The sequence below is a fragment of the Zootoca vivipara genome, chromosome 1 (genome assembly GCF_965207765.1).
Source record: "Zootoca vivipara chromosome 1, rZooViv2.hap1.1, whole genome shotgun sequence".
Lineage (NCBI taxonomy): Eukaryota > Metazoa > Chordata > Lepidosauria > Squamata > Lacertidae > Zootoca > Zootoca vivipara.
Window position 1 is genome coordinate 88579186 of NC_142582.1, and position 18536 is coordinate 88597721.

Below are 18536 nucleotides of genomic sequence, written 5' to 3' on the forward strand. Positions count from 1 at the left end.
TGCACTAGAGGTCATTGGCAAGGAGCCCTCGAATGACAAGCAAAATAATATTTTACAGTAACTTTAATTAAAGGATTTCAAATGGCTTTTAAAATTCACACTAATTAGGCCTGACAAAGATTCCTAAAAAGCAGGTAATAACTGTTGTGATAACTTATAGTGTGCAAACATTTTTTCTAAGCTGTTCCTAGAAGCCTAGAGCTTTTACAAATGATAAAAGGAAGAGGAATACATGTACTTTTCTCATAGTAGAGGAGAGGCTTAGAAGCCTTCTCCAAATGTTCATAAAAACAAAAATGTAAACATTTTCCTCTTAAGACTCCTAATCAATAAGCACTTCAAGCAGACCAGCTTGACCATGTTAACGATTGCCTTGGATCAATGGAAAAGAGATATTTTCCAACAAAGATGGACATGTTCCCTCAAGCTTTTCCACTGCTACCCTGAACCCCCCCCCCCCATTGCAATATCTGATTCTTCCCGGAGCTGCAAAGGGGGGAAATTATGTAGAATGTGAAGCAATAAGGCCTGTGGGGAAAGTTATGCTGTGCAAAATGGGTTTTCATACCTGCTCTAATTGTCTTATAGCCATAAACATTTGCTGTGTGCTAGGCGTCACATAGCGTACTGTGAATTTTTTATACTGTTGGAAGAAACATGACTTTTCATAAGTGGAGTAGTCATGCTCACTAGCTGTAGCAAAAGAAAAGGGCAGCCACAGCATTGTTCTTGTACAAGGACTGAATTTAGATTCAGCTGAAGCATTGGTTCATGGAGAAAATGCTGATTTTTTTTTTTTTTGCCACTGCTACAGTTGCAGAAACAATGCAGTAGAAAAATAGTCAAATGGCTGTGTGCCTTTGTTGTACACTTTGTTGTACATTTTCTCATCATTTTGACCGCAATCCTAACTCCACTTAACGGGGAGTAAGAGCCATTGAATTCAATGGGACTTCTGAGTATACATGGCTATGATGGCAACCTTAAGACTTTCAACACATTATTGTTTACTCTGGCAATCTCACTACTGGTGATTGAAGCTGTATGCACGTGATATTAGCCAGAACCCATATGTATCCTATACAGTAGTTTCTTGAGAAATTCTGTGTGTTATCCCTTAAACCAGCTTCCATCTGATTTGAAAATGTAAGCTAGGGTTAAGCTGTGGTATGTATATTTGAGACAGCCACTGTACATGCACAGATGACAGTGTGTGCAAATATGAGAGTTTCGCTGAATATGAGTTTTTTTTTGGGGGGATGGGTTGCAGGTGCATGGAAATGATTCAGGTAATGTGCATCGAGTGAAGGCCTCTCCACTCCTTCTCTGCTGTGTGCAGCACAACACAATAATGCAATTTGAAACATAGGGAAGGGAAATGTCCTCGCTGTGATTTCAGTTTCCATTGTGTACCTTGTGTACTGAATGTTGATGTATGGCTCTCATTACAGGTTAATGAGGTACAAGTGGGCTCCTTTGGGAGGAACAGCAGAATATAAATTTGATAAATGAAGGAACAAATAAAATACATTCGTCGACATGATAAAAATTGCCATCTTGTAGGATCTGTTCAGGAGTAGAATTTTTGGGTTTGCTTTAGCCATAGGTCGCATACATTTAAAGCACTATTATACAAGTTTAAGAGTTGTGGATGTGCTCTTAGAAGTTTTTTTTCTGGGGGGGGGAAGGTGATGGTGGTATATATGGTCAGCCTCTTAAACCAGCTCAGCTGGTTTACAGCACCAAAACACAGTTATTGTCAAGCAACAAATAAGACGGTGTGTAGTGTAGTTACACCAGCTCATTCCTAAATAATTAAAAGTTTTTGAGATTAGCAAAATCTGAGAGAGAGAGAGAGAGAGAGAGAGAGAGAGAGAGAGAGAGAGAGAGAGAGAGAGAGAAACTTCCCTATTTCCAATAATAGTTCTTCCCTTATGGGAAATCGTGTACACTGTCAGTGTTACACATCTTGCAGCTTCGAAACATGTCTAGCCCTGGCAAGATAGATACCAGTAGCCACACTTGACTGTGCACAATTTTTTTTCTACAACTGTGTTTTAAAAAATGTGCCAGAAAGAGTCTTCTACACCATTTACATAATGCTTGAATATACTGCTGCACCTTGTCCTCAGAGTTAGCCCTTATAAATAAAAAATAATTCTCCTTGGCTCCCTTCTAATAGTCATTTTTTCTCCCACAAGCTGGAAGCTGCTCAGTGTTAACCCAGAAGTAAGCTAATGCAAGACAATCTGATCCCTGACACACTTTGCTTTACCTGTCCGATTTTGTTCTCAGATACCTAAGGACCTCAAATTCTTCTTTCCTTCCTGTTAAACAGATCATTAGACCAGCTTGTGTAACTAACATCTAGAAAGGATTATATTCCTCCTATCCTCACACACCCAGCTTTGTCCAAGCAGCTATATATATATATTCATTCCATCTGTTGAATAAGTGGTGCTGATTCTGAGTTAATACCAGTGGTGGAAGCTGAGAGCGATATAAGCTTCCTTGGAGTCCTCACCTTGGTTTTCAGAAAACAATTACAGACGACTGTGCTTGGGAAGAATACGGGATGCTAGAAAAATGTATACACAAGTGTCTCCAAGGCAGCCTTTGATCCATGGATGTGGAATACCAAACTATGAGTGTGTTGTGGAGTTATTAATCTCCCACAGCCCTTATCCTGAGTGGCTAAGAGAAAAGCCATTAAAAGGACATTCATAGGTCATACATTTGTGGATTGTAGTGAACTACCCAGCTAATTCCCAATAATTAAAGGCCAGATTTTGCTTCTGTCTAAAGCACTCCTAACTCTCCAGCACGTCTCCTCTTATCTTTATACTCTTTATCTTGTGCAGTTGCTGCCTCTCAGCTTGTACGCCTTTTGTTTTCAGAATTGTGGACTCTGCAAAATGTGCCCAGCATTCCCTAACAGAGCAGGACAGTAGTCCTGGAAGGCAATATGATAAATATTGAGTTTTTTAGTTATAGCGGTGCTGTCAAGAGTTACATTTTAGATCATGCTTTATTCCCTTTGGAAAGTCTTTTGTTATGAAGATGCTGCTGTCTCTGAGAATCCCATCAATCACAGAGTAACTCAGTGTCCTGCATGTATATTGATAGGGTCTGTTGTGAGGCAGGTTTACAATACATGCTGACGGTTCATAGGCTTTTATTTGCAGACAGGTTTCATTTTCAAAGACTGCCCTATAGAGAAATGCAAAGCAACAGCTACACGGACATTCTCTAGGGTGATCAAATCCGAAAGGGGGTCGAGCCTGGAAAGTACAGTAGAGGAGATCTTAGCAGCCTGGTTTGCACATCACACTAAACCATGACTCAGCATTATGTGTAAGCAATGTGTGGCACTCTGTCAACCCTGAGTTTTGAGAACTTTGTTCTTAGCAGTACTCAGTAGCTGAAGGAGGAAGTGGAAGGAGAGAGAGGGAAGAGGGAGGACATATATGGCTGAGAAGGTGAGTGGAGGTTATCCACAAAACACTGTTTGAAAATTATTAGAATCTCTATTTCTTACAGATCGGGGTGGGGAACCTGTTTGGCTCGCAGGCTATATTTGACAGGAGTCTCCAAGTCAGACCCCCCTTCATTTTCACAGGGGATTCTGATGTAAACCCCTTCCTGAGTCCGAATCACTGTAACTGTTGTATCACTGTAAAGCCACCCAAATAAAGTGTGAAGCATGTTTGTACTCAAGTACCGATTTCACTAGACTTTAAAAAGAAAAAGATTGCTCGCAAGAGTGCAATGCTGCTGTTGCAGAATTATTATTATTAATATGATTATACATTGCACAGCTCTGACGCAGAGTACTGTGGCCAAAGTGAAAGAAAGATGAGTGCTCCTTCAGGCCCAGCTTTACCATTAGCAGAGTGAGGCAGCCACCTTGGACAGCTCGTTTTATGTGTCATGAAAGGGCAGCAAATTGTTGCTGTGTTGCATTGCTGCTGCCCCAGTGGGATTTTCTGACTAGCCTTGAGTGCTATGCATCTATATGCACTGTGGAGGGGTACCATTTGCTGCTCTCCCTTGGGCAGCAAAATGTCTTGAGCCAGCTATGTGGACCCTCATCTGACACAAAGAGCGAAGATGATTTAGAAACTGGAGCCACTCCAGGCTCCAGCCTGGATCCTGGGCTATTCAAAGCATATTTGATGTAGACCATTGACCATACAACTTGGGCCCAGGATACCTTAAGGATTCCTAGAGCCCTTATGTGCCAGCTCCATCACTGAGATCATCCAGGGCTTTTTTTCCTGGTGGTACCCAACGGTACACAGTACTGGCACATCCCTCCTTCAATATTGCGATGATCTTCGTGTTCCCTTCCAACTCTACGATTCTACCATTCCCACCCTCATACCCCATGCCCAGATCCTAAGAAAAGGCTGTTTAGGTGGAAAGGCAAGCATCAATGCTTTTATCCCCTTGCCCTTTCCCAGCCTTGCAATAGGGCAAGGCTTCAAAGGTGCCCATGGCACAGGAGCCTGGCACACAGGAGCTTGTCACACATGCACACTTCCTTCCCACCCTTTAGCTGGCAGTGGGTGGGGCCTGGAGCTTTTGGGGGGCATGGAAGGAGGGCAAAAGAAGAAGCCTGGGGCATAGGAGTGTAGATCATATCTGCCAAGTCTCCCGTTTTTCGCGGGAAACCCCCATTTTTAAACCCGTTTCCTGCTGTTGTCCCAAATGGCGAAATATCCCGTAATTCCCCCAGATTTTCAAAGCAGCTCCTGCCGGCCAGGGAGGCTCCTTCTGCGCATGTCTGGACATGCGCAGAACCAATTTTGGGTGCCGCTCTGCCCATGTCTGGGCATTGGAAATCGGGCAGTGCCGGCACCGGAAGTCACTTCTATGCATGTCTGGAACTTCTGGTGCCGTGCCGCGGCTGATCCCGGATTTTTCAATCCGGGAGTTGACGGGTATGGTGTAGATGCAGCCTCTGTGAGCCCATGAGTGCACAGCTAGTTGGCGGCGCAGGCACAGTGAGGCCTAGCCACTGTGATAGGATGGGGTAGGGCAGGCGGCTGGTTGTCTGGCTTATCGGGCAGCAGACATGGGGGGGGGGTTCCCGTGATTTGCCCCCTGTGAAAAAGGGCAGTAGTGGAAGGTGGATCGCTATGAACCTGGTGAGTAGCACCTAGTTACCCCTGTGTAGTAGAGGCCTGATGGGCCTCTACCAGAGGTTGGATGTTTACCGTTGCCAGTAGCAGTCAACAAGCATTCTCAGTTTTTACTTTCAGGCTCCTCTTGAAAACATTGTCGTGCTGATGGGCCTTTGCAGCTCTTTAATTTTTTATTTGTTTTCTTTTATTACTATTTGTGTATATATATTTGAAGAATCAGATGATGTTCTACGTTTTTAGTGTATATCGCCTTGATATACTGTAGATGCACTTTTATAAATTAATAAGTCCTTTCTGCTGGCAATGCTGTATTTCAGACTAAACCAAAACATTTTTTTGATTCCTAAAATTCTGGCTACAGTAGGATCTGATGATAACCCATTTCAGGCAGAAGAGAATTCAGCCTTTTCATCCTAGGAAGGATTTGGCTATGCTTGCTTCTGTCTTATACCTTTCCTATTGACAGCCCTGCTTCTTGGGGTGCAAATTTAGTATGGCCATGGACATTGCTTATATCACATTTTATTTCCCTGGCACAGAATTTTGACTCTTATCTGCTCAGGATATGCAAAGCCCTGATTATTTCGTAATTCCATTGCCTGATTGTTCTGATTTGAAAATCCTTTTTCAGTCTTTCCTTTATCATTCAGCTGCATTCCTTGTCCTAATAGCCACAGAAAACACCAGTTCTTATCATCCCAGCGTATAGCCGCTTTTTGCATATTAGAAAGCTTTTATCCACCCCAACAGTACTTTTCTTTTCACACAACTAATAAGATTGAGTACTCCATTTGAGAAAGTGGCAAGTTCATTCAAACATCATAAAAATTAGACATTTACGGCTTCAGACTTACACATAGCACAGTTCTTGGGATGCTGGTAATTGAAAATAATCTCTGCTCTGTATAACAGTGAGGAGATAATGGCCACTGATGCTATCAGCCCAAGCAGGAATAAGGAAGCACAAGTATGCAGGATGAACAGATAATGGAAATGCTGTGCTGAATCCTAATAAACTGAATAAACCCTAGCAGTTGAGGCAAATAAAAGGCCTTATTAGAGGGAAAGTCTTTTTCCTTCCTAAAGTAGGAAGTGTAGTCAGATCTCATAGTGGTACAAAACTGTATGATAATACCAATATAAGATGTGGAAAGGCTTGAACATTTGTACGTTGTTCCGTCTTCTGACATTTACTTTCTCTTTCTAGAGCAGTCACCTTTGATTTGATCCCAACAGTAATTTTTTTTCTTTGTTTCAGTTTTGTCCATATGCTATAATGATTCCTGATGCACTCCCTCCCTGTATGCACTGGTTCTCTCTCCTCCCAACAGGATTACACCATCCTTTACGGCTTAGACTTGGAAGGCCCATAAGAAGCCACATAGGCATGTTGGAGGGGCCTCTCTGCTCTCTTTTCCTCTCTGTCCCATCTCTTGTACAGTTGCTCTATATGGGACATACACGAGCTTGATTATTCATTCATTCATTCATTCATTCATTCATTCATTCATTCGATTTCTTACCTGCCTTTCAGCATGAAGTTCCAAGGTGAGCTACAACCATTTAAAAGCACAATATTAAAATCAGTTATGACAAATAATGGTCAAAAGAATAGAGTGGGTCCAGCAGAACAAGCCTTGCAGAAGTAGAAGCAGCATGGCTTCTGAAGGAATAAGCCGAGCTTACTAACATATTAGAATTCTTTGAGAGTGTCAACAAGCATATGGATTGAGGTGACTGACATTGTGTACTTACTTGGACTTTCAAAAAGCTGTTGACAAAGTCCCTCACCAAAGACTCCTGAGTAAGGTAAGCAGTTATAGAATAAGAGAAGAGATGAATTTTGTGCATCAGGAACTGGTTATGCAGCACAAAGTAGAGAGTAGGACAGTAGGACCAAAAAAAATATTATTATTATATTTACTTATAGCTCACCTTTTTCCCAGACCGGGACTCAATGAGACTTATAGATAAAAATACAAAACACAGATAAAATAGTAAAAGTTTAAAACATAGAAAAGATAATTATTAAAAAGTAAACAGTAATAGAATAAAAACAATATTAAAATATCAATTAAAAAAGGATCTCACCAAGCTAATTGAATAGGCAATAAAATGGCAAATGTCATTCAATGTAAACAACTGTAAAGTGATGCATGTTGGAGCAAAAAAATCTTAATTTCAAATATCTAACTCTTTGGCAGTCACTTGTAGCCATGTAAGACACTCATGGTGTCTGGACTGAACCAGGACTTTGGGGTTGTAGTGGATAGTTTGATGAAGAAGTTGATTCAGTGTGTGGCATCTTTGAAAAAGGCATATTCGTGTTAGTGATCATTAGGAAAGGAGCCATTAAACTTTAGCATGTGCTTTGAGGGTTAGGGGCGAGCTTTCCACCAAAATCAGGAAGTTCTATAAGGTTCTAAACTTTGCACTCCACAGTACAGTGGTGCCTCGACTTACGAATTTAATCCGTTCCAAAGGCACCTTCGTAAGTCAAAAAATTCATAAGTCGAAAAACGCCATTGGAAACGCGATTTCCCATTGGAATGCATTGGAAATGGAAAAATTCGCAAGTCAAAGCAACCCTATCTAAAAATTCGTAAGGCGAAAAACCCCTATCTAAAACTGCCGCGGGTTTTTTTCGAATGTCGAGACATTCATAAGCGTTACCCCCATTCATAAGTCGAAAAATTCAGTTGTCGAGTCGTTCGTAAGTCGAGGTACCACTTTATAGGCAACATTTGTGGAACTGCACAGATGACTACTCAAAAAACCAATTACACTATGTGATTTTCTTCTGGGATGTGACCTTTTGGTTTAGTCAATTAAAAAAAGCTCTAGGACAGAGGTGTAAAGGTGTTCACATTTTAATTTTAGAAAATCTCACCATAGCTGATATACATTCTCACTGACATGCCTGTTGCATTTAATCAGGAGATAAAGGATTCCAACCACAGAGTATTTGGCTTAGTCATGGATAGAGAAGAAGCTGGTTCACTCTCATTTTTCTTGACGATTGGTTTTCCCAGTGCTACCAACTGGAATCCAGCCAGTTACCTCTCACTGCACTTGTTTCTCCCTGAGTATTTGAATTTCCATTGGTTTCATTAGAAGTTTTAGGTTTGGAAAGAATGTCAAGGGAGGCACGTAATGGTGCTTAGAATATGAAAAGCCGAGCAATTAGCTGAGCACGTGATGCCAGAAAACAGTTCTGGCTGAAAGCCACTCCAAATGTTATTTTCTTTAAATGTCAGTAGTAATGCATGAGCCACAGTTTCTAGATGAATTAGATGAAACCATTTGTCTATAATGGCTCCAGGAGACTTGCTACAGCGCTGCCACTGCCACAGAAAATGTTCACGCATCTCCCTTCTTAGAGAATGAAAGACGTGGTTTCTCTCCTAATCATTGGGTAGAAAAATCTGGCTGTGGGGGGTAGCAGAAATCCTTTGCTAATAAATGAATCCAGGCCTGAAATGCAATTATTTTCATTTGTTTGCTTGTTCATTTTGAAATTTCTAAACCTAATGTTGACAGAAATTAGTTTGTTTTGTTTTTAGATGGGAAGGGTGAGAATTAGCCCCATGCAGATTTTATGCAAATTTGGTGTCTGTTTCCCAAGTGATGTGTAACAATTTTCGGAGACATCATTGATGGAATCTTTCAAGGAGTTGGAGATGGCATTTATAAGTGGTCCATGTTTCACAAGCATATAGTAAGGTTGGTAGTACAATAGCTTTGTAAAGAAGCATTTTGGTTTCCCTGCGAATGTCCTGGTCCTCAAACACTCTGCACTTCAATCGGGAGAAAGCTGCACTTGCAAAGCTCAGGCGATGCTGAATTTCGGCATCAATGTTGGCCCTTGTGGAAAGGTAACTGCCTAGTAGGAGAAGTGATCAACATTTTCCTATGTTACACCATTGAGTTGGATCTGCGGCGCTGCAGAGGGGTTGTTTTGTACTTGTTGGTGCAGCACTTTGGTTTTTTGGATGTTGAGTGATAGGTCAAGTTTTTCGTAAGCTTCTGCAAAGATATTTAGGATGGTTTGGAGGTCATCCTCTGAGGGTGCACACACTGCGTTGTCATCAGCATACTGAAGCTCTATGACGGTAGTTACGGTAACCTTACTCTTTGCTTTCAGCCTGCTCAGATTGAAGAGCTTTCCATCTGTTCAATATATGATTTCTACTCCGGTGGGGAGTTTCCCTTCGACAAAGTGTAGGATTATGGCAATGAAAATAATGAATAGAGTTGGGGCAATAACACAACCCTGTTTAACACCTGATCCCACTGTGAATGGTTCACTTTGAGAGCCATTGTTATCTGTGATTGTTGCTGTCATATTATCATGGAGGAGCCAAATGATGTTTACAAATTTATCTGGGCAGCCAATTTTCAGAAGGGCATTAAAATTTTATTGGGTTTTCTGAATTAAATGGGGGGGGGGAATAAGGGCTGGCATTTTGATGCCAACCACAATGCAGCAAAAATTAAACTAAACTTGCATGCATGAGGAACACCATCCCATTATGAACACCTGCCTGTATCACCCACTGTAGTTGAGAAGGTAAAATTAGATAACCTTATATATACTGTTTGGAGGGAAAATAGGACATAAAATGTGAAAAATTAAGAAGTGAAGGAGTTATGACCCCCATGAGCAATATGTGTAAAAACTGGAGGTGAATATATGGGTGGCACACTCATGGTGATATGACAGCTAGGGCTCTGTTGAGCCCACAGCCATCTGCCCTCAAGCCTGACAGGACCCTACACAAAAAAGCACTACCTCCTATTGGTTAAGGAATCGTATTAGATGCTATTTTCCCCTTCAAAATTTCAGTCCCCTTCAGTACATTAGAGGGGGTAAAAGCTTTATGCTGCTCACGTCTTATTGTCCTCCCACGTTCCCATGGAGAGTTTTTAAATGTTGGCATTATCCTCTGCTGAACAGTCAATTGTACAACAGCCATATTGAAAATAAGCTATTTTAAATGTGCTAAAGCTAAAAAACCCAACAACGCTGGGATCGTTAGAGCTGGAAGAAAAGATGTGTATTCTGTGTTCTGTGAATCAAAATAGGATGCATTTTCCAAGGCTGTTCATTTTATTACACTGGCTTTCTTCTCTGTGGGTGTGTGAGCAGTTACTGACAACGGGCTCAAAAATGGCTTTCTTCTGCCATTTTAACAAATATTTTTCTTCATTTGTGCACTCTGCTTTCTCTCAGTGAAGCTGCACTTCCGAGAAAAGCTTTCAGGACTGTGGAATCAATCACCCTTTCTATGCAGCGCCTAACAATTTTAGGTCTCCTTTATTGTAGCAACCACACTCATTTCAGCCTGGGGTGAGGAGAAAGTGTCTATTGTACCAACGGGGGGGGGGGGGCATTGTTCAAACAAGGCAAGTGGTGGGGTACTTGCCACATCATGTTTGTATGAGACTGTAAATTCTGTACTTATTACAGATTCTTTGAGCAGTTTAGTGGACTCTTTGACGGTGCTCAGCCAGGTCTCCACACCAGATAGTGTAGCCTTTGCCAACCTGGTGCCCTCCAGATGCTTTGGACTAAAGCTCTCATCAGCCTCAGTCACCATGCTGTAGTCCAAAACATATGGAGGGCACCAGGTTGGGAAAGGCTGAGATAGTGCCCAGTGTTGCAACCAGGCTCCTGGCCTTTCGTTTTTTTCTTTTGGGAAATCCAATCAGAGGAGAGGCAGCTGTTCTGGGGGCAAAGATGATTGATTTCTTTCCCAGACCAAAACCAGCACTCAACTGCAGGTAGAAACTGTGTTCTACCGAGTTTTGTGCAGGTGTGTTGCATTTTAACATTTTTTAAAGTACAGTTTTCCCCCGACACACACACAAAAAATAGCATAGCATCCTGATTTGAGGAACTATGAAAACCAAATTGAGAATTTTGCTCCTATCTCAGGGTAGAGGGGTGGGGGTTATATGGATTTGTTTTGTGAGATTTTAGTCCACTTTAATTGGGCAAGCCTACATTTCCAGTATACACTTGAATCCTACCTGGAAAATAGTGAATGCGGAGACACCCTCAGTCAATGGAGTACAAGGAGAAAAATAGTCCTTTCTCCTGTCATGAGCATAAGAAATTACATGGTCATTGTGTAGCAGGATAATTATCTAGATAACCATCTTCTTTGAGATTGTCCTTGAGGTCATTGCCATGCAATGTGGTCTTTGTATAGAAAGGTCTATATTATGTAAAACTAGTATCATGAAGCCTGTTAAAATAACGGGTGCTAGAGCAGACCTGTTGCTCTAGCAACCTCGGGGACATGCGCAGAGCTGATGAAGCGGCGGGTCTGCGCTCCAAGTCCTAATGGATAGAACTGACCCGATGGGGTGGGAGTTAGGAGAAGGCCTCGCTTTCTTTCCTCCTCCACCGAGGCCAGCAAGCGGCCCTACGAATTCCCTTCCCGGACCTCCTACCTCAGCCCAGCTTGAGCGCCGCAGCGGCCTGCCCGCCTCATTCTCACTCCCACCGGCATTGCTCCTCGCACGGATGAGCCGCCAAGCCGTGCCCTGAGGAGGCCGGGCCCGCCTCTCCCGTCAGGGCCTACAAAGAAGCAGCAGCAGCGCCCGCCAAAGGGGAACGGGCGGTCCTCATGCCTGCCTCGCCGCCTCAGCCTAGCTTGTCTCCCTGCCAGGCCGAGTGGGCACCGAGTGGGCACCTGCCAGGCCGAGTGGGCACCTCTCCGAAGTGTCTCTGCACTCCAAGTCCCAACGGCTGTCCCGTTCCTGGCTCAGCAGCGCCGCCTCCTTTTCTCCCGGGCAACCAATGAAGGCGGTGGGGGGAGGAGACGGGGATCCTCTAGGCACCCAGGAGAAGGCTGCGATTTGGCCTCTTTCTGCGGTGGCTGGCCCCTCCCACGGCCGCCACTTCGTTGGGGCGCTCCGCTGAGCCTAGCTGGCCAGCGGGCGCCCAGGAGAAGGCTGCGATTCGGCCTCTTTCTGCGGCAGCGGCAAAGGAAGCAGTGAGGCGCTTGTCCGGCCGGGAGCAGCAGTTGGCAGAGGGGTGGGGGTGGTGGAGAGCGCGCACGTGTGTGTGCCTGCAGTCTTTGTGTCCAATCCCTGTGTCCGTGGGGCACATGCGCGGTAGCGCGGACACAGGGAACTGGACGCAGAGACACAGGGACTTTATTATATAGGATAGGTCCTAAAAAGCTTTGATTTCATACGCAGAACTAAATCTTGGTCTTGCCTCCCTCTAGGCATCCAGGCCACCACAAGCAGAGAAAATTGGCTTACGGGGTTTTGATGAAAAGGCATATGTCTCCTCAAAGCTGCTGAAGGCTGGAGAAGATCCTTATCGGCAACATGCTTTCAATCAGTTAGAGAGTGACAAGCTCAGCAGCGACCGGCCCATTCGAGACACGAGGCATTACAGGTACTGTATCAGACTGCTGCCATTTACAAACAATCACCTTGTGCTAGACCAGGGGTAGGCAACCTCAGCCCCGTGGGCCGAATGCGGCCCAATCGCCTTCTCTATCTGGTCCACGGACGGTCAGGGGATCAGCATGTTTTTACATGAGTAGATGTGTCCTTTTCTTTAAAATGCATCTCTGGGTTATTTGTATGGCCTGTCTAGTGTTTTTACATGAGTAGATTGTGTGCTTTTATTTAAAATGCATCATTCCCCCTCCCCCCCAAAAAGTCCAGCCCACCACATGGTCTGAGGGACAGTGGACCGGCCCACAGCTGAAAAAGGTTGCTGACCCCTGTGCTAGACTATCTTTGCCAATCCTTGAGTCATCTTTCCTGTGAGGAAGACAAAAGTAGTCTTCACAAGTAAAGCTAAGAAGGTCCATTTTCCCTTTGCACAAGCTTTCCTTTTCTGTTTTGAACATGCAAAGATTATTAAAGACTGCATGCAACGCAAAGAACAGGCATTTTAAAAATGTAAGCTGGCCATAGGTCCAGCCATGTCTGTAGAACCTAACCAGAAACAAATTGTATATAGTTTTGTAGAAGTAGGACTTGTTGGCATGGTGCCATGAAGATGTTCTTGCAACAGCAGGGTCTCTCCTGCCTACCTGGATGGTTGGTAAGTGGGGCAAGCTGGCAGTGAGGTCGGAGCTGAGAATTCAAGTGTTTCAGCCTCTATGTGGAGGGTGCAAAAAAAAAAACCTGGGATACCCCAGAGGATGACCTCCTTCCATTTGTAGCTGCCCTGACTGTAAGACCTTAACTGGAGATGCCTCTCTAGGTTCCTCTACCTCAGGCATCCTCAAACTTTGGCCCTCCAGATGTTTTGGACTACAATTCCCATCATCCCTGACCACTGGTCCTGTTAGCTAGGGATCATGGGAGTTGTAGGCCAAAACATCTGGGGGGGGCAGTTTGGGGATGCCTGCTCTACCCAGGGCCGGCTCTAGGTAGACCCCTGGTGGTGCGGTGCGCTTCGCCGTGCGGAAACCATGCTGCGCCCTGCGAGGGCGGGGGCGCCGGAGCGATCTCCGCCCCTCAGCACCAGGGCACGCGACCTGCTCGAGACTGCCCTGGCTCTACCTCATGAAGTGAGGTAGGTGGTTTCAAAGGAACAGGAGGGTCTTATTGGGGGTGGTTCCTTGCTTATGGAATATTGCTTATGGAATACTCTCCCCAGAGACTTGCCTGGCACCAGGTTTTTCTCCACCAGGTGAATACCTTTATCTTCTCCCAGATTGTTTACATTTCATGCTTTTAGTTCTAAGAACTATTTTGTCATCTCTTGTTGGTTTGAAGTGCTACTTAATGATTTCATGCTATTGTGTGGTTTTATGCTGATTTTGATTAACTTTGTGTAGCTGTTGCTTTTTCATATTGATTGTTTTTAGTACTGTTTTGCTTAGACCAGCACAGTGGATAAGTTGCTTTTAAATGTTAATTATTCTTCATGAAATGCTGCAGCAGGGTAATGCTTTTACATGTAATTGCCACTTTTGGAACAAGCCAGGACCCTAAACTAGGGTTTGGAATTGGGTTGGCTTTTGGCTGGTAACCCTTAGTTTCCTAGTTCAGACAAAAGTAGAAACGATGGCTTCTTGGTTTAATTGATCAGCCTGTGAAAAGAGGAGTGAAGGGGCTTTATGTACAGGCAACAAGCTCATTCATACCTCAGCTTATTAAACTGAGATATGAGTGCTGTGTTTTCAATTCAGTTGCTGCATGAGGCATCTGAGCTGGATACTCAGATGGCAAGTTCTTAAAGAAATGGGAGTGCCTGATCACCTCATCTGTCTCCTGAGAAATCTCTATGTGGGACAAGAAGCTACAGTTAGAACTGGATATGGAACAACTGATTGGTTCAAAATTGGGAAAGGAGTACGACAAGGTTGTATATTGTCTCCCTGCTTATTTAACTTATATGCAGAATTCATCATGCGAAAGGCTGGACTAGATGAATCCCAAGCCGGAATTAAGATTGCCGGAAGAAATATCAACAACCTCAGATATGCAGATGACACAACCTTGATGGCAGAAAGCGAGGAGGAATTAAAGAACCTTTTAATGAGGGTGAAAGAGGAGAGCGCAAAATATGGTCTGAAGCTCAACATCAAAAAAACCAAGATCATGGCCACTGGTCCCATCACCTCCTGGCAAATAGAAGGGGAAGAAATGGAGGCAGTGAGAGATTTTACTTTCTTGGGCTCCTTGATCACTGCAGATGGTGACAGCAGTCACGAAATTAAAAGACGCCTGCTTCTTGGGAGAAAAGCAATGACAAACCTAGACAGCATCTTAAAAAGCAGAGACATCACCTTGCCGACAAAGGTCCGTATAGTTAAAGCTATGGTTTTCCCAGTGGTGATGTATGGAAGTGAGAGCTGGACCATAAATAAGGCTGATCGCCGAAGAATTGATGCTTTTGAATTATGGTGCTGGAGGAGACTCTTGAGAGTCCCATGGACTGCAAGAAGATCAAACCTATCCATTCTGAAGGAAATCAGCCCTGAGTGCTCCCTGGAAGGACAGATCGTGAAGCTGAGGCTCCAATACTTTGGCCACCTCATGAGAAGAGAAGAATCCTTGGAAAAGACCCTGATGTTGGGAAAGATTGAGGGCACTAGGAGAAGGGGACGACAGAGGACAAGATGGTTGGACAGTGTTCTCGAAGCTACGAACATGAGTTTGACCAAATTGCGGGAGGCAGTGCAAGACAGGAGTGCCTGGCGTGCTATGGTCCATGGGGTCACGAAGAGTCGGACACGACTAAACGACTAAACAACAACAACAACATGAGTGCTGTGTTTTCAATTCAGTTGCTGCATGAGGCATCTGAGCTGGATACTGATATTGATTTTTAAAATATGGTTTTTTGTTCATTCTTTCACCAATTTTGCTTTAGGACATTCATTGTATGACCAGTTAGAAGAAAATCAGAAATACATGAAAAAAAGCTATGTACAGTACACTCATGTCCGCCCCACTTCAGCCAAAGAGAGCAATTTCTGAGAATGGAAACATGAGTACCAATATGAGTCTTCATTATTGCTGTTTTGAAGCTACTGCTCACAATCCTGTTTTAAACCTGTAGACACCAGATTATTGTCGATTTCCCCACTGTGCTCTGTGTATATTCTTCCATTTCTCCAGCGTAGCTTACTGCCATTTCTCACATTTCTCCACTGCATTATGCATTCACAAACAGAAACTAAGTACATGCCTTGATTTCCATACCGTTTCTAACTACCTTGCAAGTCGTTGCAAGACTGGACTGTTGAAGATTGGACCGGCAGTTGTACAAAAGAGCTGAAGGACTGAATATTCCCCCCTTCCATCCGCAGATAATTCGAGGCATTGCTATCTCCACTGAATTGTAAGCTAAAGAATGATGTTAGAGGAAAGCATCTCAGCATTTACCAGTTCACAGTTATTTAAGTGCATCAGGAGATAAGATTATTTGAAAGAGATGAGGTGGCAGATAAGACTCTGAGGCTTTGGACTGTAGATTACTTTTATTATCAGCAGGCTACTGTTCAAAGCAATTGAGTTGGCAGGTCTATCTAGCATAAAGCCAAGAGCAGGATATGAATACTTCGACAATTCAGGCCCCCATTTGCAACATACATTTACAGCACTATTATATACCACAGTCATGGATTCCCGCACAGAAACCTTGGAACTGTAGTTTGTTAAGGGTGCCAAGAGTTATTGTAAAGGTAAAGGTAAAGGGACCCCTGACCATTAGGTCCAGTCGTGACCGACTCTGGGGTTGTGGCACTCATCTCGCGTTATTGGTCGAGGGAGCTGGCATACAGCTTCCGGGTCATGTGGCCACCATGACAAAGCCACTTCTGGCGAACCAGAGAAGCGCACGGAAACGCCGTTTACCTTCCCGCTTGGAGCAGTACCTATTTATCTACTTGCACTTTGATGTGCTTTCAAACTGCTAGGTTGGCAGGAGCTAGGACCGAGCAATGGGAGCTCACCCCGTCACAGGGATTCGAACCGCCAACCTTCTGATCAGCAAGCCCTAGGCTCTGTGGTTTAACCTACAGCGCCACGTGTTTGCCAAGAGTTATTAGGAGACCCCTATTTCCCTAACAGAACTATAAATACCAGAGTGGTCCTCTGAGTGGTCCTCGGGGAACTCTGAGAATTGTAGCTCTCTGGGAGGAATAGGGGTCTCCTAACAACTCTCAGCACCCTTCATGGACTACAGTTCCCAGGATTCTTTGAGGGAAGCCATGACTGTTTAAAGCGGTATGATACTGCATTAAATATACAATGCTGATGGGGTCTTGAGATTGCTGACAAATACCTGGAGACCATACATTTGAAATCTGAGTGTTTTGTTAGTGTCTTCACAAAATTATTGTTGCCCCCCTCAACGGAACACAATACAAAGTTGCAAAGGTAAAAAGAAAATAAAAAGAAAAGGCCAGCTGTTCCCTACGACTTGAGATCTTGGTTGTGAGTCCTGGAAGAACTGCTCCCTACCTTGCAGACCTTTTTCCACCTGACCTTTTTCCACCTGGGAGGGGAGGGCCCTGACTGACTCCAGCTACAAAAGCTGAGGCTGCTGAACTGAATATTGGACTAGAGTATTGTTTAGCAGGGTTTGTTGGGTGGGTGGGGGGTTGTTGCTGTTGTCGATACAATTTTTTACCTTTATTTTAGATCTTATGATTTAAGTGGAAATTGATTTTGTTCTGCATTTTTTAAATGTTTTGTTTATGACCATTTTGTTATGTTGTAATTATGCATTTTTCCATGATTGAGCTATGAAAAGTTGGGCAAAAAATAAAATAAAAATTATGCATGTATCTCTTTGTGCATATTTACCATACTATGAGGTGTTTGTGGTAAGGCTTATGCAAATGCAAATGACTGGTATTTTGATACTTGCTTAAAGAAACAATGTTGTTGAATCTGTGCAAGTCTTCCTAACAGCAGAATATGGCTTATCTTCCAGATTTGTTCTCAGGACAAAATAAAAACATTCCAACATATGCAGCAATAGCAAAGTAGTAGCAGAAAATATGATGCCATATATTTGTAGGAGGTGCTACATATCATTACAGTACTGTATATGTAATCCCTTTATCTTAACTTCATTATAGCGCCCTGTCTGCCTAGGTTCATTACTCTGGGTTTGTTAAGTGTGGATGCGCTATGTAAATGCCATGTTTACCTGAAAATGCCTGGTTTACCTGGACCAAGCTAGGTATATGCTGTATTGTCCAAGCCAAGCTGCTGGATTCAGGTCACTAGAGTGCTTTCACAGGCTTGCATGGAACTTAACTACCGATTATTATGACACCATTATTCTTTATCCTGCCCTTCCTCCACAAAGCTCGGTGTGATGCACATCATTCTCCTTTTCAATGTATTCTCCTCACAACTCTGTGAGGTAGGCAAGGCCCATAGATGGTAACTGTCTCATGGCCACACAAGGAATGTCCTGACATTCCTCAAACCACTAGATCACACCACTGGGTCTTAAGCGTTTAAGAGGCTTTATATAGCACTTTATAACATGTACAACACACTATCAAGGAGGTCAGTATTACATCCCCCACACTGAGGATGAGGATGAACTGTAATATTTATTTATTTGGATATTCAGATACAGTGGTACCTTGGTTTAAGAACAGCCCTGTTTATGTACTATTCGGTACTTTACCTCAGTCTAAGAACGGAAGCCGAACGGTGGAAGGGCACCGACGGCGGGAGGCCTCATTAGGAAAAGCACGCCTCGGTTTAAGAACTGTTTCAGTTTAAGAGCAGACTTCCGGAACAGATTAAGTTCGTAAATCGAGGTACCACTGTACTGCTTTTTCATTAAAAACAAACAAACCACAAAGCCATATACGGTACTATACCATGCACAAGCTTTGGATTGGAGATGCAAGCTCCACTATTTGCAGTACT

General features: G+C 43.6%; 1 protein-coding gene across 1 annotated transcript in view; it reads left to right on the top strand.

The window, feature by feature from the left end:
- The window catches only part of GALNT16 (polypeptide N-acetylgalactosaminyltransferase 16), a 150251-nt gene that overhangs the window by 61974 nt on the left and 69741 nt on the right, over positions 1-18536 (top strand). Inside the window, exon 2 of the mRNA XM_035113536.3 lies at positions 12389-12564. Coding sequence (XP_034969427.3) covers positions 12389-12564 — 176 coding nt within the window. The remainder of the gene's footprint in view (positions 1-12388; positions 12565-18536) is intronic.